This window comes from Haliotis rufescens, unplaced genomic scaffold, assembly GCF_023055435.1.
Source record: "Haliotis rufescens isolate VD_foot unplaced genomic scaffold, xgHalRufe1.0.p SCAF_4, whole genome shotgun sequence".
In the NCBI taxonomy this organism is placed as follows: Eukaryota; Metazoa; Mollusca; class Gastropoda; order Lepetellida; family Haliotidae; genus Haliotis; species Haliotis rufescens.
The window spans coordinates 8,113,396-8,136,932 of NW_025964112.1; the positions used below are offsets into that span (position 1 = coordinate 8,113,396).

Consider the following 23,537-nt stretch of genomic DNA (forward strand, 5'->3'; position numbering starts at 1 on the left):
AAGACAGGGTATTGATCAGTGGTACAGTGGTGGTGTAGTAATGATCTGGTGCTAAGTCCTTGAGGATGTCACATACTGGCTGTGCTCCTGCAGGTTGGATGTGATATATATAATTATTTGATTATACATAGTTAGGGCTGGTAACAGATATTCCTTGGCCTCCACACAGGTCAGTGTGTTACACAGTAGTCCCACTAAGCCAGGACACTGACAGAGTGAGATGCACTGAAAACATTTCACTTGATCTGGAAGATGCGGTGAATTTTGGCATTTACTCTATGGTAGCAATGTATTCAAGAATTAAACGAGTGGAGTTGTTTATCCTACAATAAAACACTGCAGGGAGAATAAACCACTTGGGGCATGTTGCACAATAAAACACTGCAGGGAGAATAAATCACACGGGTCTGCGCCCCTCGTGTTTTATTGTATGAGAAACGATAATGACGATTATCATATCTCCCCCGTTTTAGGAGGTGATTGTTCAGCCATTGCATTTATCTGTGTTGCCCAACTACATCTCACAAGACACTTCCCAGTCAAAAATAACGTCCAATTTACGACGTCATCAAGTTGCAAGCGCAGGTTCGAATCTCAAGAAATGATGTCATGATAGAATAATGGGTTATCCTGAAATAAACCATGTTCATTCTTCATTGTTCTTTGCTAGTTATGGGATAGCTATCTCATATATGAACATAGCAGCAATGGTGTTCTTATAACAAGCTGTGGGATTACGTGAGTTGGGTGTGGCATTGGTAGCCCACAATACCAGTCATAATCAGGTGTCTGGAGATTGGTGTGCACCCGTCGACCTTCTCTTGAGTCACCAGTGCTGCAGAGAATCAGTCAGCAGTTACTCAGATAACTGATCCTTTCAAATCATTTTCACTGTTATTTTTGCCTTTTATGCCCAAAGTAATCTGTTTCATTGGATAATCAAGACTGGGGTCAGGACTGTTCTCTGGTGTCGACATTTTACATTTAGAAGATGCTTATTCCAGGATGAGGTTTTCTTGAATCGACTGTTTACCATGCTTTTGTGATTGATCATAGCATTTTTATGTCAGCATGTAAAAAATATAAATAATACATTCCATGTTTCAGGTGGCAAGGCGATGGGGAATTCAGAAGAACCGCCCTGCGATGAACTATGACAAACTTAGCCGGTCTCTGCGATATTACTATGAGAAAGGCATCATGCAGAAGGTAGCTGGGGAGCGCTATGTGTATAAATTTGTCTGTGACCCAGAGGCTCTGTTTTCAATGGCATTCCCAGATAACCATCGTCCAATACTGAAAGGCGAACCAAACAAAGAGGACTTTTTAAAATCATCCAATCAGCAGCTAGATAATCAGCCGCTGGCGTTAACGACAACACCCCCACATGCCCACAATCCTCACATGTCCCACAGTATGCGTGGCTTCAACATGCCGTCCCAGCATACCAACAGTCCCATGACAGCAGAACAACATCGTCTACAATATATGCAAGAAGTACAGCGAATGTACGCCCCGGGCCCATACATGGAGGGGTGTGTCTACTGACTATAACATGGAGAACCTTTTCAAATCTGTTACACAATAAATGAGATGTTACAATTTGTTTTCTTTCAATCCCAATATTTAAAATGGGATGAATGATCTAAATTTACTTTAAATGATTATGATGATGATAAAATGGATGGTTGGAATTTATGAATGATACCCGTGCTCATGGGTTTCACTGAAGTGGTAAAGGTCTTAAGATCTGCATCACTTCAGGCTTTCCTCCCACTTATCAAGCTGACATACCAACTGAGGGGGCACAGATGGCCAGTCATCTAAGGCACCGCAATTCTCTGTGCAGAGTTGCGTCCCTTTGGTGCACCAGTAACCTATTATCGTGGGTTCGAATCCCGGGGTGCGCCTGTTATGGTTCAAGGTTTGTGTTCATTGGCTTCACCAATGTGGTAAACGTCTGAGACCTGCAACACTTCTGGCTTTCCCCTCATAATAATCTGACACTGGACACTCTTCCAAGCGGCGTTAAACCAAACTCACTCACTCACATTATTCTGGATGTGAAATCTTCCCTGTGAAATCAGTGAGATTAAAGAACTTCTGGAATATCGGATAAAGCATCCTTTTAAACTCCCCTTGATTACCAGTCTTTGTAGATCCACAGTATTTGTTCAGAGGGAACCGTGTCCAGACTAGCAGTGTTTCAGTGTAGAGGAACATAAATGGACACAAGTGAGAAAGAATCCTAGAGTTCATCTGGAATTGTTTTGAAAATTCAAGTTGACTCCTCATCATCACCATTTCCTGAATTTGAAACTTTCAATTTCATTATATATTTTTGAGAGATATTTCATATCATTCTCAAACCAGTTTCTGTCTCTACTGGTGCTAGGAGGTTTTCAATCTTGGAAACCTTGGATAAATTGCATGAAAGATTTCAAATATTTGAATAAAGTTCAAAATGGGCATGCAAACATGTTATTCCTTTTAAAGCTGTGTAGCAGATTTGAATTGTTACAGATGTGTTGTACAGTTGAATATATATTTATTTGTATTTACAGGGGAATTATGAATTCTACTTTATGTGGTGTTCTGAGGTCTCAGACAGACTGAGGTCAAATACAATCTCACGAAACTTCTTGATTATTTCTGTCAAACCAGTATATGGGTACCCGGTAGTTGTTATTATTTTACTGTCTTAGATAACATTAATGTAACTGTACATTTTGGCTGACTGACAGGGTTTGAGTGCTTGTGTTTCATGTTAGGCTAAAGGAACAGATAGGTCTCAGGAATCTGGGTGAAATATGTTAGAACCTGGCCATTTGATATTCTGGAGGCCTGGGATTTGAAAAAAATATAACAAATTTATCTGTTCCCCAAACTTCTGAAAACTAACATGATGCAACTCCTAAAAAGATTGCTCAGCATTTCATGAAATATTTTATGATGGTTTTATGACTGAAAAAATAATATCTTCCTCACAAAAATCCCATCTGTCTCCAAAATATTAATGGTTGGTTATGGAAGACAGCCTCTCACAAAGTCAACTTTTCATCCTCCTCAATTCAAATCAGGGAACTATTTTGACATCCTTTGAAGTGGCTCACCCATCACTTTGTACAGAACGAGTCTGTGGCAGAGTGCCACGGAGTTCTTGTAGAACATTTAAGGTATTTTCTACCTTAATCTACATCATGAATACTGTCAAAATGCATATTGTTAAAAAATGATATTTTTTAATATCAATTCCTGCAAAGGATGTTTTTTTAATAATTCGATGAAATGTGCTTTTTTCAAGTACTCATGGGGTATAGCCATAAAACTGTTGACTCATTTCAGTAGTCAAACAATGCTATCCAGTCTAGATCTCATGCTACCTTGTCACATGTAAGTAGATGATGTACTGTCATTTCTCATTGTTTTTACATCCAGGAGGACTGTTTCATGCCGGCTTCTAACAACTCTGCAAATATGAAAACATCAAATGTTGAAATTTTCATTTAATCATTTTGTTTCATCTTAAAACCAAACTGGTTTAGTTTTCATGTCTTTTGGGAAACTTTTTTCAATAATTTAAATTTTTTAAATTATTTTTTTAAATGCAACAAAAATGGATTTGTCATTTTCCTGAAAGTTGGTAAAATCAGATAACTAGGATACAGTTGAAACTAAAATAATACCGGCAGATATACCTTGTGAGAGAAGCGGCATGAGGTATCTAATTACCTTTATATACTACTCAAAAGAAGTTAAAGAACACCCAATTTTTTCATATAACTATAGTTAATCTGTAATGCCATATTTACTATAGCAATATGATAAAATTGAGTGTTCCTTAATTTCTTTTGAATAGTATAATAAGGGAAGTTAAAAACACTGGCAAATGCAACTATATCTATACTGATACCTGTAGCTTGTTTAAGAGATGTATATATACTCTTCAAGAGCTACATTTAGAACATACAGCTCAGATAACACTTATCTGAAAATTTATATTTTCATTTTGTTCCGAGATGCTGGTGCGATGTATATATTCATATGAGCTATATCTGTTATATGGTTTATATTCAACAAATTATGTGTATAATTCTTTGGCTTTATCTTGTTGATTCTATCAGTGTTTAGTGTTGTGCTATTTTCACATTGTCATATTGTGTGTCTTTACTGTACAGTTTCATTCATTGTATCGGCACATTGTCTACATCCTTTAGTGCTATGCTGTAGTTGAGTAACACAAACAACACGAATATGATAACAAGGCCCTTCATCAATGGGCTAAAACCTATGACTGCATTATTTATAAACGGATACTAAAACAATTTGCAATATCTTAAGGAACAAATGTGGCCATCTGCATTAAATGCATCCATACAATATAGTAATATATTATAGATTTATATAGTGCTTTATATATAGATACTCCCTGCTCAAGAGCGCCAAATTCTACTTCTACACAAATTCCAGAAGGAGCAATATGGTTCTTAAATTATTATTTATACATTACTTTGGAAAAGGTACCAAGGTGATGCAGACGTTGTCCAAGTCTCAATGAACACTTGTTTAAATTTAAGCAGTTAAACAACCTGTTTGTTGCTGATATTATTGTCATTACTAGTGTGAAAATATCCATATATCTGGAAGACGTAAACATCAAACCATTTTGTCAGACCTGGTACTGTTTGCAAATACTGTACCTCCACACACACGATATAGGTTAACTGCATATATCACCCTAATATTGTCTGAACTGCATTGGCTGCCAATCCACCAAAGAATGCGATTTAAACTACTCACTCTGGTTTACGAGGCGATGCGTAGTTTGGCTCCTGCTTACTTACAGGAACTGATGGCACCATACAAGCCCGCACGTTCTCTCCGTTCAAAAGATCAACATCTGCTAGTGTTGCCTAAGTCACGTACCAAAACATATGGTGATAGGTCATTTTAACATGCTGGCCCATTGCTATGGAACAATCTGCCACAAGAAATCCGAGAAATAGAAAATCTAACAAACTTTAAGAAGACACTCAAAACCTGTCTCTTCAAGACAGCCTTTGACAGATAAATCATGGTCTAGGTGCATTTAAGCAGTTGTTAATTGGAAAATGCGTTATACAAATTCTTAACTTAATTTAATTTAATGTAATATTCATCTGATGTAGATCCCATGTAGATGGTATTGAAGTTCACGTATTATCATCATAAAAATAATTGGAAGCAAGCACGGGACTTTCGGATGCAAACTGCTTTTATAGTATATGATTGGACAATAAATACATGATTGTGACCAGTTCTTGATGTAAATGGATGCGTGAGAAACAACGATTTGTGTACGACAGCAGGGATAAGAAAATAACAAATTTAAGATTTTCTGAAACATGATGTCATATAAATAAGATAACCATATAGTGTTTTTGTTTAGTATTCTACAGATTAGGCCACTGAAAGAGCAAGTATTCTATGTGTAAATAGATATCATGATCTCAGTAACCAAGCAAACACATACTATTACCCGTACAACTTGCTGTAGGCATGGCACAACTGTCTTTGTCTACATCAGAGATGTGTATATATAAGCTGGTTATTTATTTCTGAAAATGTGATGTGTCAAATCCTGTTACTATCTAGTCATGAATATTGTTGATCTGTCACATGCCACAAATATGTACTGTGAAGGAATAAATTTCATATTTCTTAATTTTGTCTCTTATTTTTATTTTTTAGATATTTGTATGATGTCTCATAACTTAGTTGGTCAGTGAGTGAATGTAGATGCAAATCATTCACAGCCAATTGATATTGTGTACTGGCCTAAATTAAACCTCAATATATTTAATCATAAGACGTTTATGAATGTATTTTTTCCTGGAAAGAATGTTCTCCTGAGTACTATAGGGGGGCACGGGTGGCCCAGTCGTCTAAGGTGCCGTGATTCACTGTGCAGAGTTGCGTCTCTTTGGCATGCCAGAAACCTATGATTGTGGATTCGATTCCCATTTCGCCCAGAGTATGTTTCTAGGTTTGTCAGCACCATACCCATTTGCTCGTGGGTTTCACCCAAGTGGTAAATGTCTAAGACCTGCATCACTTCTGGATTTCCTCCCACATTAAGCTGACACGCCGTGATATAACTAATATTGTTAAAGGCAGCATTAAACCCAACTCACTCACTCTCTTGAGTACTAAGACAAGGGGAGGGTAGTCTTTATGCTACAAGATGTTCTGGATGTGTTCGAGATGGCAAAAAAATAACGTCTGAATACTGATGTCGCCACTTGTTTCAATCATACAAAAACAGTGTGATTGGATTGGATGTCTTTTTTCAGCATTGTGTCATTCTTCACTGAGACATGGTACTAATGAAACTATGGTTGTGAATAGATCCACAAATATATAGCCCGTCATAATAGAATGGATACATCTTACACTGGATAATAGAGAATATTACGAGTACAGACTACTGCCGACTAGTTTTATCCCCATTCACCAAGTCAGATGCATTTTATCACCGACCTGCTCTCCTGGAATAAGACCTCTCCAAAGAGGCAGTTCTGAGCAGCAAAGCCAGTGTTTGATATTGTGAGCACTGACGAAAGCCAGGTGACAAATGCCCCAGGTATAATGACCACACCATTAGCCAGATCACAGCTGAGAACCAGTCTTCAGAGAGTTGATCCATCCATGAACTAGTCACAAGACCACCTGATCCTCTTTGAGAGCCCTCTTGTGGCAAGTAGGATGACCTTGAGGCCAGAGTTCGGCCGTTACTAGGGTGGTCTGTTCCATCCCCCAGGCTGTTTGACCATCTGGTCATTATAAACGTTGCCAATCAGGGGCCAGAGTAGGCCTTGGCCATCTCCATAGCATTATAATAATGTAATAATGTAACAACACCTCAAATACTGGCTTAGCCCCAATCAACTTCTAGACCAATCTGGAAGTAATCTTAGAAGCATAAAACCCCTTGTTAAGCCTGAAAATTTCATGATAGTCCATATTTTCATGTGGGGGGAGGTGAAATTGAGTTTTTCGCACATTTAGAGACTACATGTATTACACTTATATATCGAAATGCCTGCATATGTGTCTGTGTGTGTGCACATGCACGAGGGTGTGTGTGTCTGATGGTCCACACTTATGCCCCTGTATAGTACTAGCCCACTGAGATACCATGGGCAGTTTACAAAGGATACCCCACTCAGACACGGCATACTGACTCCGAGCCGACCAGTCCTTGTTTTAACCCCATAGGGGCAGGCAGGATAACAAGTATTATGTTTTATGTTTTCTGGGCATGCACTAGACCAAGGAGACAGTTATTTTCTTGTCCCACCCAGCAGTTATCAAGTTTGTAGTTGTTTGATCCAAGAACTTGGTATAAATGATAGATCAAATAATGCCATATGTAAGGCCAGCATGTTAACTCAGGAAGAAATCTGCCCAAACCATGCATCAGTACTGTCAACATTTGACCTGATGACATGTCCATTCCTCTTTTGTACTGGATGCCAAAGCTCCATAAGAATGGGCACAAAGAGAGATATATTAAAGTCTTTGATAGGAATTTAGAAGTTGGAAGACCATATTTCATTGATATATCCATATCCATATGGATAGCAACGTTTTTTACTCTTTGTCACTACGTTTCAAGCTACTTCTTGCTCCTTCATCAGGTGAATAATGAGTTAGTGCATAGTGTGTGTGTGTATATATATATATATATATATATATATATATATATATATATATATATAGCATGATATGTTTACACAGCACAAGGTGGGATGAATATCAGAGTCAATGAGATAGGATTAATGTACAAAGATGTATCTCATTGGCTTTGTCATTATATTGTTATCTTCGTACAATCATCCCACCTTGTGTTGTGTAGACATATCACGATCTATATGTCCTAATTTGCCTCTTGCACTTTACTCAGCAATCACCTGATGAAGGTCAAGAAGTTTTACGTAAGCTTCAGGTATATTGAAGATCTGATATCGTTCAATATCCATCAAGTAGCCAGTTCCCTTCCACTGATTTACCCACCTGAACTGGAAATAAAGATAACTAGTGATATGGGCTCATCTGTTTAATATTTAGATCTATGCATAAAGGTTCAGAGTGTCTCCACAAAACTGTATGGCAAGATGGATGACTTCAACTTTCCAACAGTCAAGTTTCCCTTTATGTCGAGCAATATTCCAGCAGCCCCAGCGTTTGGTGTCTACATGTCACTGCTTTTGAGGTACAATCGAGCATGCGCTCTAACAAGATTTCAAAGAGTGTCATATGTTTATGATGGGTGCCATTTTTAATGTTATTGTTTAATAACAGTCTGGGGCAGGGAATACACCGAGTCTATAACATTTCAGATGCTTCACAGGTACACAAACAGATGCAGAAATATTCAACTTACCCAACCCGGTATGTTACACTTCTGAACGAAATACATTTTGCATTTAAGATGTCGGTGGGCGAATAAATTGTCTCAAGAAACAAAACTGAAATATACAGACACGTTATTTAGACAGGATACATAAAATACATTTGTTCAAGTCAGGGTAATATCAGTCAGGACTTAAAGAAACTGGCCTTCCATTTATATAGTGGTACTATATTAGGTCTTTCTGTCTTTGTTATAATAGTCGCAATGAGCTTCATGTTGAAAAACACACAGATCTGTGTACGTTCAACATAAACGCAAGCTTCACACAGAAGGCCACAAAATGCAATACACAAGATCAATATAAAGTCTACTTTTTCTGGATCAGTAGCCTGCAACCTGAGATAAACAGATCTGGACAAGAACAAGCAGATATTTTCTTTCAATACAAATGTAAATGCAAAATATAAATTCAGATAAAAGTGTACTATAGAAATAAAGAACTTCATTTTCTTGCTTATCAAGGATCTGGACTCAGGGCACAAAGTTGTTATCAACATATGATCTGCAGATAGTGTTGTGGGGGCCTGCTACAGTTATCTCCCTTGCTACTAATGAGCGACATGATGTTGAACAGGCATGGCCAGCACTGGTACACACATGTACTGTTGTGAGCAATATTCCAGCTGTATCCTGGCAGCATGTGAATAATAGAGTCTGGACCAGTCTAGTGGGGGTCGACAGCATGAGCAATGATTCATGATGATTTAACTTCAACTGTGCAAACAAAATACATTCTTTGAACTCCGTGTTGTAATGTAATATCGCTCGTTCACTCAGTCACTCCCTCCCTCACTCATCAAAACTCATCCTCATCATCACAGTCATCATCCTCCTCCTCATAATCACAATCATCCTCATCATCACAATCATCATCCTCATCATCATCACAATCATCATCATCATCACAATCATCCTTGTCATCACAATCATCATCATCATCATCATCACAGTCATCATCCTCCTCCTCATAATCACAATCATCCTCATCATCACAATCATCATCCTCATCATCATCACAATCATCATCATCATCACAATCATCCTCATCATCACAATCATCATCCTCATCATCATCACAATCATCATCATCATCACAATCATCCTCATCATCACAATCATCATCCTCATCATCATCACAATCATCATCATCATCACAATCATCCTCGTCATCACAATCATCATCATCATCATCATCACAATCATCATTATGATCATCACCACAATCATCATCATCATCATCATCACAATCATCATCATCATCATCATCACAATCATCATCACCACAATCATCATCATCATCACAATCATCATCATCATCACAATCATCATCATCATCATCACAATCATCATTATCATCATCATCATCACAATCATCATTATGATCATCATCACCACAATCATCATTACAATCATTATGATCATCATCACCACAATCATCATCACAATCATCATCACATCATCATCACCACAATCATCATTATGATCATCATCACCACAATCATCATTACAATCATTATGATCATCATCACCACAATCATCATTACAATCATCATCACAATCATCATCACAATCATCATCACATCATCATTATGATCATCATCACCACAATCATCATTATGATCATCATCACCACAATCATCATCACAATCATCATCATCATCACACTCATCATTATGATCATCACCACAATCATCACAATCACCATTATGATCATCACCACAATCATCATTATGATCATCATCATCACAATCATCATTATGATCATCATCATCATCACAATCATCATTATGATCATCATCACCACAATCATCATCACAATCATCATTATGATCATCATCATCACAATCATCATTATGATCATCATCACCACAATCATCATCACAATCATCATCATCATCACACTCATCATTATGATCATCACCACAATCATCACAATCACCATTATGATCATCACCACAATCATCATTATGATCATCATCATCACAATCATCATTATGATCATCATCATCATCACAATCATCATTATGATCATCATCACCACAATCATCATCACAATCATCATTATGATCATCATCATCACAATCATCATTATGATCATCATCACCACAATCATCATCACAATCATCATCATCATCACACTCATCATTATGATCATCACCACAATCATCACAATCACCATTATGATCATCACCACAATCATCATTATGATCATCATCATCACAATCATCATCATCTTTATCCAGCATGGATGCAGGCCATTGGCCCATACAGTGTAAGCTACAAAGCCCACTAGCTGGCGGTTTTTGAATTGCACACTAACACTATTGTTTCTGAATTGCATTGCATGAAGTACAAACACTGCCTCATGCTTAACAACGTCAGTGTTATCAACAGACATTAGTATGCTATATTTCTGTAAGGTGGGATGTACTTAGTATTTCTTGTGAAGATACATTTGACGCAGATCTGCATAAGCCTCACAAACAGCAACAAGTGATACACATTTCCTACATATCCATACTTACATACATCACAAGTTCTTTCTTCTCTTGGTGTTCCAACATATCGACCTGTTTCTATGTATAATTTACGGGATCTACATCAAAACTGGGCTAAGGCTTGAAATCTTAATGCTACAATCAGCTATAGTGATTCAGTTATTTAACACAGACATACAATAGTTGTTTCGACGTATGTACATATCTGGATGGATGTATGTTGTAGGTGTCATAAAATTCTGGTGAAACCTTTGAGTGTGGGTATGGTGCTGTTACTACCAGCAGATCCTGGCCTGTCTAAGGCACATAACACAGCCCAACAACCACACACCAATGGGCTATCATAACTTTACGACAGTAGCGATTGTATGAGTTGTCTCCCCTTAACTGCTGACAACCTTGTTTAGTAACGATTGAGTTGGGTTTAACTCTGCTTTTAACAGTATTCCAGTTACATCATGGTGTGTTGCAGGTCTTAGACATTTGCCACTTTGGTGAAATCCACAAGCATGGGTATGGTGCTGACAAACCTAGAAACATAATTCGGGGCGAATCAGGATTCGAACCCATAATCATAGGTTTCTGGCATGCCCAAGGGATGCAACTCTGCTCAGCGAATTGTGGCGCCTTAGATGACTGGACCACTGGTGCCCCCCACCCCCCCACCCCCCCGTTGAATAACATCCAAAGCATTCCCCAGGTCTAATACATGACCCGTCATGGCAATCATTGGCTACTGTGTCCCACCAAGACAGCCCAACAAGGGATTAAATACAGAGGATTGCCACCATTATGTAAGATACAGTTGGGGAGAGAAGGAATTGGTCAGTTAATATCAAAATGGGGTGGTCTGGACACATTATCTGACTGTTTCAGGAAGCAGTATCTGTCTACATTTGTCGTCAGTCACATACTCTTACATACACATCCTTCAAAGCACAAATAACTTGGTATGAAACTGGGCCCAGGTCTCAACAGATTGTATGTCCTGCACAAAATGCTTTTCACGTCCCTCCCAGTGACGGTGAGGTGAGGTGAAATGGGGTTTAACGTCGCGTCCAAGATTATTGCACTTATAAAGCGACGTGCATGTACGTGTGTGTGTTTGTGTGGCTTCTTGTACTAGTCTGGACTGATGCCGATTTATAGTGCTAGCTCACTGAGATACCATGCAGTTTAACATGAATACCCCACTCAGACACAGTATACTGACTCCGAGACGACCAGTCCTTGTTTTAGCCCCTTAATGCCGAGTGCCAGACAGGGTAACAACAAGTACCATCTTTTAACGTCTTTTGGTCTGACGCCCCCGGGGATCGAACCCCGGACCTTCCGCTCTCCGGGCGGACGCTCTACCACTAGACCACGGAGGAGGTCCCCCTCCCAGTGAAACCGAGGTTGTTGTTATCATTAAATTGCATAAATATTTGAACAATTTTATACGAGAAAGTTTTTATGACTTGGCTTAAAGAATATTTTGTAAAAAATATGGGGTCTGGGTCTGGATTGGGTTCAATGGTCAAAACAAATATAGAAATAATTATTATGGACAAACTCTCTTTTGTATATATATTTTAAAAAAATGGCCTATTTTAGAAAACTATTAATCTAAAAAAAATATCATCATCATCATCATCATCATCCGTACAAACAATTCCAAACTATTATTTGAAGTATTGACATAACTGTATTCCAGACACTGAGAGAAGCCAAACGCATGAAGATATAGTTAAGGAAGAGATACTTTTCACCTGGTTCTAGTAAATAAATATAAAATATATCTGTCAACCTCCATTAAAATCACAAATTTCAAATAACATTCACAGACCTTAAATCAATTTTCTCATGAAAAAACAAAAGCAAAAAAACCAAAAACTGTATCCGTCTGAATCTTTATTTATATTGCACTGTTGTATATTTACACGGGCATATCATAACAAGTCTAACAAACACCCTGTCTGCTGAAACAACACAAATAAATACTCAGCACTAACTTTACACAAGACATTTAACAATGTCCTCTCAATCATAATATATTTGATTTAGCAGCACTCAAACAATGCGTCGGTGTCTTTTACAGTTTTTGATTTAAACAAATCACAACTGAAATTCATACAGTCCGGAATGGTGGTTGTTTTGCAGGTTTAATGTCAATATACACATGAAAACATTTCAATGTCATAAAAACTTTCTTATGCTGACATCTAGCATAAAGGTGAAAGAGTAACAGGGGAAAATGGGCTGCACCATTTAAGAGAAATTTTCAGCCGAAGCATTAAGGATTCACACCAATGTTAAGTCTATGTCAGGAATTTGGGTTTAACACCACTTTGTTGTTGTAGTTGGTTTGTTGTTTAACGCCGCACGCAGCAATATTCCAGCTATACGATGGTAGTCTGTAAATAATTGAGTCTGGACCAGACAATCCAGTGATTGATATCATGAGCATCGATCCATGCAATTGGGACACGATGACATGCATCAACCAAATCAGCAAGCCTGACCACCCGATCCTGTTAGTCGCCTCTTACGACAACCATAGTCGCCAGTTATGGCAAGCATGAGTTGCTGAAGACTATTCTACCCCGGATCTTCACACAATCTCATTAAAAGCAGATCTTAGTTCTTGCTATCGCTAAACAAAGATCTGAAGACATCCCATTACAGGTCACGTCAGAACGCCCTTTCATCTGCTCAATCAAAGCGTAGCTTACCAGATCGTGAAAGTGACAGTCGGAATGTGTTTTCTAATCATGCAACCATGAAAACGTTAACACAGGGTATTCCGAATGACAGTTGCAGTCCACTACTGATTCCGTCAAAATTATCGTCTGTCTCTCACTTCCGTGGGATAAACATTTGAACAGAGGAGGCGTTGCACAGTAAGTGGTAAACACTGTCATACAATCCCAACCATATATTAGACATTCTGGAATGTTCGTTTGTTCAGTTTTCAAAATTTTAATCGAGAACTGTGTCAACATATTTTTCAAGTGTAGTCTGAAATGGAAGTCGCCAGGTTGAAACGAGTGTTCTAAAGCTCGAGAAAGCTGATTTCTAATTGGCTGAAGTTGACTTCTTTTTAGTCATTCCAGTGGTCGGTCAAAGTTCGCGAAAGGTCGTTCTGACGTGAGCCGTAATGGGATGTCCTCAGATCTTTGTTTTGCGGCAGCGAGAACTTAGATCTGATTTTAATGAGATTGGATCTTCAAGGGTCTTAACACCACTTTGAACAACACTTCAGTTATATTGCAGTGCGTCTGCAAGGAAACGCAGCTGACCCAGATGACACACATGTAACACTTTGGTAAACCCAAGAGCATGGGTATCGCGCTGATCAAGGATCATAATCTTTGTTTGTTTGTTTGTTTGTTTGTTGCATAACGTCTCACTCAGCAATATTCCAGCTACATGATGGCGGTCTGTTAATAATCAAGTCTGGACTAGACAATCCAGTGATTGACATCATGAGCATCAATCTACCCAATTGGGATACGATGACATGTATGAACCAAGTCAGCAAGCCGGACCACCCGATCCTGTTAGTCGCCCCTTACGACAAGCATAGTCGCGTTTTACAGCAAGCTAGGATGCTGAAGGCCTATTCAAACAAGGATCTATTCTTACAAAGTTCTTCTTTGAAACAATGCAAAAATAGCTTTAACACTGCATATGTGATGACACATTCACTCACTCATTCTTATAGGGTTCAGAAATCTGACTTTGGGTTAGTAAATTGCAGCTTTAGTATGGTGGGAGACAAGAATCAGCTTCACAATGTGTCCAAGATGGAACTGAACCTGGGTCTTCCCTGTGCTTCCTATCACTCAATACATGCAATGTACAGATTTAAGCCCTGGGCTTATTTATGAGTTTTACCCATCTTTGCTGATAATAATTCACTCATATTAAAGCCCTAGGCTTAAAAAAAAGGAGGGCAGTGGGGTAGCCTAGTACTTAAAGCGTTAGCTCGTTACCTGAATAACGGGGTTCAGATACCATGTGTGAAGCTCATTTCCTTTCCCCCGCTGTGATATTGCTGGAATATTGCTAAAAGCAGCGTAAAACCATACTCTCTCACTCAAAAACAAGGATGTGTCACATGACAAAAAATCTGACATTAGCTTAAATTGTCACAAGTCTCCAGTACATGGCCTTCATGAGGTGATGAGGGTAACGTCTTGTCACTGTGGAAGTCTTGATCAGTACTCAGTGTGCAACCGGCTCAAGTTCAACATGCATTATTAAACATTCACTCACAGTGGTCATCAAAATAATAATTCAACTTAAGCCCATGGGCATAAATTTGATACATTGCTGTTTTTAAGCCAGTGAAGCAGGCAGGGCTTAATTATGTCCACTCCCATAGACTAACAGATTGAACACTGAAGTCCTGCATCATTGCGTCTAGCCTGCTACTGTAGACCTTGTGACTGTGAGAACCAATGATGAAGGATACCAAATCACTGAAGTCTTTGATTAGCATTTAGAAGTTGGAAGAACATGTACACATGACACTTTTTATGGATAGCAACTTCTTTTAAAAGAAGTTACTATCCATTAAAAGTGTCATGTATTCCCCAAATCACTGGTTGATTATCAACATACTGTTTGTTCAATGCTGTATAGTGTACATTATGCTTGATGTTTCCCAGAAGAGTTGAGTAGAGAAGTGTCTTTACTTCTTGCCCAGTTCGTTCCTCATGGCGCGGATGGACTCCGCCAACTGTTTGTCCGCAAGGCTGACACGAGACAGCACTGTGTTCAGCTCGTCCTCATTTCGGTTCTCAAATGCTGCTTCAGCAGCTGCCTTCAGGTTCCTGCAACACAGAAATGATGATGCTACTTTTGGTAAGCTCCCAATATCATCAGCCGTCACCCACAAAGGCTTGGAGGAATCTTTCAGCTGAATCACGGAGTCTGGTTGATTTGGCTACTTTTGGGCAAAACCACCAATGATCTGTATGATACCAAGTCACATGATCAAACTAGATTATGTTATGTTAGGGTGGGCGTATGGCACATAAATAGTACTGCAATATATTGCCATACAGAGAGCTGTATTATGATACAAATTGCAATACATACATATATATATATATATCCTAACATATGTTATATGTCCTAACAAAAATCCCTTTTGACAAAAGCGAGACTTGATGGACAGATAGATAGACAGACAATGGGTAACATCTTATATGACATCCTCTGGCCAATGACAAATTGAGCAAATTTCACATAAATAGTATAAATAAAATTCTTTAAATACTCATGTTATGCATGTATACCGGTAAAATCTGACATCTTTCATCATCATCCACAAGTCGCAATATTAACAGATAAAACACGTCCTCTCAATATCGCAAAAGTACTGACCCCAGTTTGATGAGACACTTGACCTTCTTGTCTGGAGTGACCCGGTTCATATATCTGTGAGCTTCTTGCTTGTTGTGTAGTTTGACACAAGCTTCAACAAATACCTGGAATATATACAGTACAATTAGAGGCAGGGACACTGGAGGGCTGTGTGATGAGTGTGTTTGTTGTTTAATACCACACTCAGTGTATATTCCAGCTACATGACAGAGGCCTGTAAATAATCATGTTCGGACTAGACAATCCAGTGATTGATGTAATGAGCAATGATCCACATTGTTGGGGTACGTTGACATGCCATCAACCAAGTCAATGAGCCTGACCACCCGATCCATTTAGTCACCTCTTACGACCAGCATAGTAGGGCTGGGACGAGTCCAAATTTACTACCCGGGTACCCACCCCACTATTACCCGACCCTACCCGGGTACCGCTGTAGGTCTCAAGAGGTAGGTACAAACTGTCTGATTGGGAAAAGTTTGACTGTAGCTCTGGTAAAATGTGTTTAGATACATGTATGAAACGATCTGGTGTATACAGTGAAGTTGACTGAAGTTTTATTTTTATTCAAACATATAAAAGTCAGAAGGAATGGGCGTAGTAGTCAGGAAGAACTGCGAACATTAGTGACTTGTAGTTTAAACATAGAGTATTAGATACTTTTTGTCATTAAACAATATATTACGTGACTAACCATGGGTCCGGGTAGTCCTGTGGGTACCCGGGTCCTAGTCAGTACCCACCCGACCCAAGTACCCGCGTTACCCGTCCCAGCCCTACAACATAGGTTACTGATAACCAGTTCCAACCCATCATTCCCCCAGTTTTGGCCTGCAACGACACCTGACATCCAGACAACTGGCAAGCAGATAACTTAGGCCACACATTTTTTATTTTTCATTTCACAGGCCTGCCACCCCTACTGTAAAGCAGCTGGAAAAGAAATAAATTAAACAGAAAAAGATATATTTTTATTATGTCTCCCTCTCGTAATATAGCCCTGATGCAATATGAAATGTTATGTATAAATTTGATGTCTCCTTCACTATGAGTGATTCAAGAAGCCAGCTGCAGTTTTAACTCCACGGCAGAATGACTTTCTCATAAATAAATAAATGATTTACATAGCTATTTATTTTTATTTCAACCGACCTAGTGTGGAACATGTGGAATAAATCTGTGAAACATAAAATGAAAAAAGTGTGGCCTTAGGTAGATGGTAGAAGGTGAACAAGCTTGGCCTTGACAATGAAAATATGTGGGTTTGATTGAGCCAATCACTTGTCAACTTTCTTAATTTCTTACAAACGTCCTTTACTTGTCTTGTTTGGCTAAGTTCTGGATTGCTTGACTTGCTTCCAACCCCCTTATGTCAAGCAGGGTTTTCCAACTCCCTTATGCCAAGCAGGGTACTCCACCCTTTATGCCAAGCAGGGTACTCCAACTTCCTTATGCCAAGCAGGGTTTTCCAACCCCCTTATATCAAGCAGGGTACTCCACCCTTTATGCCAAGCAGGGTACTCCAACTCCCTTATGCCAAGCAGGGTTTTCCAACCCCCTTATATCAAGCAGGGTACTCCAACTCCCTTATGTCAAGCAGGGTACTCCAACCCCCTTATATCAAGCAGGGAACTCCAACCCTTTATGCCAAGCAGGATACTCCAACTCCCTTATGCCAAGCAGGGTACTCCACCCCCTTATGCCAAGCAGGGTACTCCAACCCCTTATGCCAAGCAGGGTACTCAAACTCCCTTATGCCAAGCAGGGTACTCCAACTCCCTTATGCCAAGCAGGGTACTCGAACTCCCTTATGCCAAGCAGGGTACTCAAACTCCCTTATGCCAAGCAGGGTACTTCAACCCTTTATGCCAAGCAGGGTACTCCAGCTCCTTTATGTCAAGCAGGATACTCCAACCCCCTTATATCAAGCAGGGTACTCCAACCCTTTATGCCAAGCAGGGTACTCCAACTCCTTTATGTCAAGCAGGATACTCCAACCCCCTTATATCAAGCAGGGTACTCCAACCCTTTATGCCAAGCAGGGTACTCCAACTCCCTTATGTCAAGCAGGTACTCCAACCCTTTATGCCAAGCAGGGTACTCCAACTCCCTTATGTCAAGCAGGGTACTCCAACCCCCTTATATCAAGCAGGGTACTCCAACTCCCTTATGCCAAGCAGGGTACTCCACCCCCTTATGCCAAGCAGGGTACTCCAACTACCTTATGCCAAGCAGGGTACTCAAACTCCCTTATGCCAAGCAGGGTTTTCCAACCCTTTATACCAAGCAGGGTACTCCAACCCCTTTTGTCAAGCAGTGTATTCCAACTCCCTTATGTCAAGCAGGGTACTCCAACCCTTTATGCCAAGCAGGGTTTTCCAACCCTTTATGCCAAGCAGGGTTTTCCAACCCTTTATGCCAAGCAGGGTTTTCCAACCCTTTATGCCAAGCAGGGTATTCCAACCCCTTTTGTCAAGCAGGTTACTCCAACTCCCTTATGTCAAGCAGGTACTCCAACCCTTTATGCCAAGCAGGGTACACCAACCCTTTATGCCAAGCAGGGTACTCCAATCCTTTATGCCAAGCAGGGTACACCAACCCTTTATGCCAAGCAGGGTTCTCCAACCCCCTTATGCCAAGCAGGGTACTCCACCTCCCTTATGTCAAGCAGGGTGAACATTATCATTGAGTAGGGATTATGTTATAAAGCATGTCACTCACCTCCATACCAACAGGGGGCTTCTTGGTCCGTGAGAACTTCTCCAGCTCGCCCCAGTCTCCCGCCTCTGCCAGGGCGTTGATACGCAGCAGCCAGTACCTGCAGGGAGGTGCAGCAGGTCATTTACCGGCAAACATCCTCAGTGGTAGGATACCAGAAATACTTTTGTTTTTGTGACTTCTTATGCCATTAATATTTATGTTTTGTGGGTCATTTAGTTTGATCTGTCTATACATGTGAGTGCATAGAAAGTTTGGTTTAACACCACTTTGAACAGTATTCCAGTTATAGCACGGCATGTCAGCTTGATGGTGGAGGAAGGTCCGAAGGGATGAAGATGTTCACCCTCTGGTGAATCTCAGCATGGGAATGGTGCTGACAACCTAGAAACTTAATCAGGGTGAGTCTGGCACAATCATTCTATACATGATATTGCTTACACATTGAAATTGTACTCAGTCCATCACTGTTTGTGGAGGTCATCATTCTGACACAAGGCTGAAGCCAAGTGGGCAAAAACAATACATACATGTCTATATTACAAGACCCATGCCCAAGCCATATCATAATCAACACACAAAAAGCTGAAACCATTGCTGTCACAAGATGCTGACCGTTTCTCTGGAACCTTGAACTCCTTGCGTAGCTGCTCCGCGGGCTTGTTGATCTGCTCCACTGTCAGCTTGTAGATGGTCTGGTGGAGGGACAGGTCCACATACGGCTTGTTATGCTCCTCCTCGAGGCGCCGCTGGAACTTGAGCAGCTTGATCTGGTCCTCTGTTTGCTGGGGGTACAAGATATAATGTGCAGTGTAACAGTTAACAGCTACATCTGGTCCTCTGTTTGCTGGGGACACAAGATATAATGTGCAGAGTAACAGTTAACAGCTACATCTGGTCCTCTGTTTGCTGGAGACACAAGATATAATCATGATAATGTGCAGTGTAAAAGTTAACAGCTAGATCTGGTCCTCTGTTTGCTGGGGACACAAGATATGATGTGCAGTGTAACAGTTAACAGCTAGATCTGGTCCTCTGTTTGCTGGGAACACAAGATATAATGTGCCGTGTAACAGTTAACAGCTAGATCTCTCCTCTGTTTGCTGGGGACACAAGATATAATGTGCCGTGTAACAGTTAACATCTAGATCTGGTCCTCTTGTTTGCCGGGGACACAAGACATAATGTGTAACAGTTAACAGCTAGATCTGGACCTCTGTTTGCTGGGGACACAAGACATCATGTGTAACAGTTAACAGCTAGATCTGGACCTCTGTTTGCTGGGGACACAAGACATCATGTGTAACAGTTAACATCTAGATCTGGTCCTCTGTTTGCTGGGGACACAAGACATCATGTGTAACAGTTAACATCTAGATCTGGTCCTCTGATTGCTGGGGACACAAGACATAATGTGTAACAGTTAACATCAAGATCTGGTCCTCTGTTTGCTGGAGACACAAGACATCATGTACAGTGTAACAGTTAATAATGTACACTGTAACAGTTGACAGGCAATCAAATATTACAACAACAATAAGTCTAGACTTTTAACACCCGCCCATCGAATCGTAAGTCCACTGACTATGTCCTCACTGTTTTCTTATACATAGGTTTGTCATGTCTGTCAAATACTCTCATTCCCTACTGAGTGAGTGAGTATGGTTTTACGCCACTTTTAGCAATATTCCAGCAATATCACGGCAGGGGACACCAGAAATGGGCTTCACACATTGTACCCATGTGGGAAATCGAACCCAGGTCTTCGGCGTGACGAGCGATCGCTTTGACCACTAGGCTACCCGACCGCCCCTCATTCCCGACTGAGTGAGTAAGCGGCTGCATGTAGACTGTTTGACATACTGACCAATAACAAATTCTAGGAATACAAACCTTTGCAGCAAAGTCATTCTTGGCCCTGCTGTAGCAGTTCTGAGCATCTTCCAGTCGCTTCAATCTGTCATCCAGCATCTGTGGAGACACAGGTGATCTTAGAACACAGTTGCAAATAAGAACCTAACAGTATCCACAACACAACTACTCAATACAACAAATGTCATATTTGGGATAACACTTTCTTTGTAAAGTACAGATTCTAGTACTTTTGGGGGTTGAGTCCCATCCAGGATTCTAACCCACACCACCAGAGAGAGGCACCTAATCGCCAGCAGACAAAAGTCAGCGATCTAGCCCACTCAGCCACCACGGCTTCCACAAAATGAAAGTACGACAACTGGAACATACTTTGAGTACCCTTCTGATGATTGTAAATTGGCACGGATCCAATGGCCAAAACAATGAACACACAATGCCATTTAGAAAGTGGTCAAATGTAACAAATGTTATATTTGGGAAAACCCTTTCGGAGTAAAGTACAGAGTCTAGCACTTTTGGGGTCCGGGATTCGAACCCAGACTGTCAGAGTGAGGCACCTCATCACCAGCACACAGTCAGCCATCAAACCAACTCAGCCACCGAAGTTTCCACAAAAAAAAAAGTAAGTCCAACAGTTCATACTGGTTAACTTGAAATCCTTGGACCATGAAAATTATCCATATTTCGAATCTAGCTGTGTACAAATGGTGTACTGCTGTAAGAGGGTGAGGATTCTAATTGGACCACACAGTAACATCACATTCAACAATACACTGAGTTCATGGAGCTCCAACTTGTGATTTTCTTATACCAATATCTAATACTCTTTCACTTTTCTGTGTTTTGTTTGTTTCTTGCTTAACGCTGCATTCATTAATATCCAAGCCACATGATGGCGGCCCTGTATGATTCAAGCCTGGACAAGACTAACCACAGCAGCCTGAAGTTAGCAGTGGGTTCGTCTTACGTTATTCATTTTTTGAAAAACGAAAACCAAGCCAGCACCAGGTTCATTATTCAGTTTATGTCCAGTACTGAATAATTAAACAGTTGTTGAAAGACAGACATCTTTTATTGCTGGACATTAAATGAATAACGAACCCAGTGCTGGCTTATTTTTATTCAAAGTACTGAATAACGAAACAGTTGTTGAAGTGAGTGAGTGAGTATGGTTTTACGCCGCTTTTAGCAATATTCCAGCAATATCACGGCGGGGGACACCAGAAATGGGCTTCACACATTGTACCCATGTCGGGAATCGAACCCAGGTCTTCGGCGTGACGAGCGAATGCTTTAACCACTAGGCTACACGACCGCCCCAACAGTTGTTGAAACTCAACAGCTTTTGGACAATGGTACACCTGTCAGACGAGTATTTGACCATATAACTGTATTTGTATAATAAACAGACTTTGAATAACGAACCCGGGGCTGGCTTGTTTTTTTGTTTTAAAAAACAAAACAAATATTAAATCACAAACCTGCTGGCAACTTCAGGCTACGACAAACCAGTGGTTGATATTATGAGTAACATTCCACGCCGGGGGTACCATGACATGCGATCAGCCAAGTCACTCAGTCTGCCCATCCATCCATCCATCCTTTCATCCTCTCATGACAAGCATGTACCTTACTGGCTTATACACTATCACAGAACTGCCACGGGGTTAAATAATGCTCTGTGCTGACAAGCTTAGATTAATGACTTGGTCATCCTTTCAAAACTACTTACAAAAAGGATGCCATCCTCATTGTTCAACATGTAGCACAGAAAATTGTAGAATTTTCCTATTCGGAATATTCTATAAGTAATACGTTACCACTGTTATACCGAGGCTGTTGTCTCCCACAACTGCTGCTATAGCGAAATCTACCACAGAGATCTCAATTACCTCATGCAGCACGTGCGTAGCCACCTAGCTGCCATGTGACACCCTTCACTCTTGTCTCCTGCGAGAGCAAGTGCTCGGGGGACGGACGGGCGGGCAGCAGCCCAGTGGTAACGTATTACTTATAGAATATTCCGAATAGGAAAATTCTACAAATTACATTAAGTAATACGTTACCACTGTTATACCGAGGCTGACTACCACAGTAGGTGGTGGGGAGCACCTACAACCCGAATCCTGACTGCTAGCGTTCCTTCCGACCAGCGGAAGTAAACACCAAGGCGGAAGCACTCGATGCGCATGCACCTAGCTAGGCGTTACCCTATAGGAATACCAAAGCACTGTCAAGCGCATACCGTAAGGCTCAATCGTCAATGCCAAAATGATTGGTGACTCCAAACGGCCCCACTGGATAGGTATTTCATCGCCGCAGCGGATGAGAACACTGTATCCGCGTGAGCTAAATCTTAGATCAGGTTAAACAGTCGAAAAGAGACCGGAGGAAGAAGGACCCGACCCCTTAGGCCTGCCGGACGCAGCATCCTGGGGCGCGCTCCGCTTCGGAGCGGCACCCAGGCGCCTATGCAAGGACCCCACAAGATCCAGTGTGTGCCGAGAGGCCTCGGCAGACACAGCGGCCTGTTGTTCCTTCAGAACCCCAGGGATCTTGTTATTAAACAGGGTCCGAGCAGACCAAGGCTGCGAAAGGAGCACCTCCTGATTAGC

At 40.6% G+C, this 23,537-nt stretch overlaps 4 protein-coding genes across 7 annotated transcripts in view; 1 reads left to right on the forward strand and 3 right to left on the reverse strand.

Moving 5' to 3' along the window:
• LOC124135858 (ETS translocation variant 1-like) overlaps positions 1 to 5,704 on the forward strand; it is an 86,140-nt gene extending 80,436 nt beyond the window's left edge. For all 3 annotated transcript variants that reach the window (XM_046501490.2, XM_046501491.2, XM_048382439.1), the window contains one exon: positions 1,108 to 5,704. In XM_046501490.2, coding sequence (XP_046357446.1) covers positions 1,108 to 1,548 — 441 coding nt within the window. In that variant the 3' untranslated portion in view covers positions 1,549 to 5,704. The remainder of the gene's footprint in view (positions 1 to 1,107) is intronic.
• Positions 5,705 to 6,696: 992 nt separating this feature from the next.
• On the reverse strand, positions 6,697 to 10,012 carry LOC125372436 (cysteine-rich, acidic integral membrane protein-like; the record flags this gene model as incomplete). Its single annotated transcript, XM_048382464.1, is given in 3 exon segments — positions 6,697 to 6,812; positions 9,275 to 9,908; positions 9,911 to 10,012. Coding segments are annotated over 3 exon segments (852 nt in total), but the record flags the coding sequence as incomplete, so codon positions are not given.
• Positions 10,013 to 10,041: 29 nt separating this feature from the next.
• Positions 10,042 to 15,439, reverse strand: LOC125372437 (cysteine-rich, acidic integral membrane protein-like; the record flags this gene model as incomplete). The annotated part of the gene is made up of 3 exons (XM_048382466.1): positions 15,329 to 15,439; positions 12,571 to 12,614; positions 10,042 to 10,693 (listed from the first exon to the last, which is right to left on the reverse strand). Coding segments are annotated over exons 1-3 (807 nt in total), but the record flags the coding sequence as incomplete, so codon positions are not given.
• The window catches only part of LOC124135857 (vacuolar protein sorting-associated protein 16 homolog), a 31,483-nt gene continuing 22,360 nt past the window's right edge, over positions 14,415 to 23,537 (reverse strand). The window contains exons 19-23 of one of the 2 annotated variants that reach the window (XM_046501487.2): positions 20,941 to 21,018; positions 19,663 to 19,832; positions 19,051 to 19,147; positions 16,330 to 16,433; positions 14,415 to 15,773 (exon numbers count right to left, since the gene is read on the reverse strand). In XM_046501487.2, the coding sequence (XP_046357443.1) occupies positions 15,632 to 15,773; positions 16,330 to 16,433; positions 19,051 to 19,147; positions 19,663 to 19,832; positions 20,941 to 21,018 (591 nt within the window). In that variant the 3' untranslated portion in view covers positions 14,415 to 15,631. Of the gene's footprint in view, positions 15,774 to 16,329; positions 16,434 to 19,050; positions 19,148 to 19,662; positions 19,833 to 19,861; positions 20,499 to 20,940; positions 21,019 to 23,537 lie in introns of those variants that run through there. The other variant, XM_046501488.2, reaches the window with a different exon arrangement.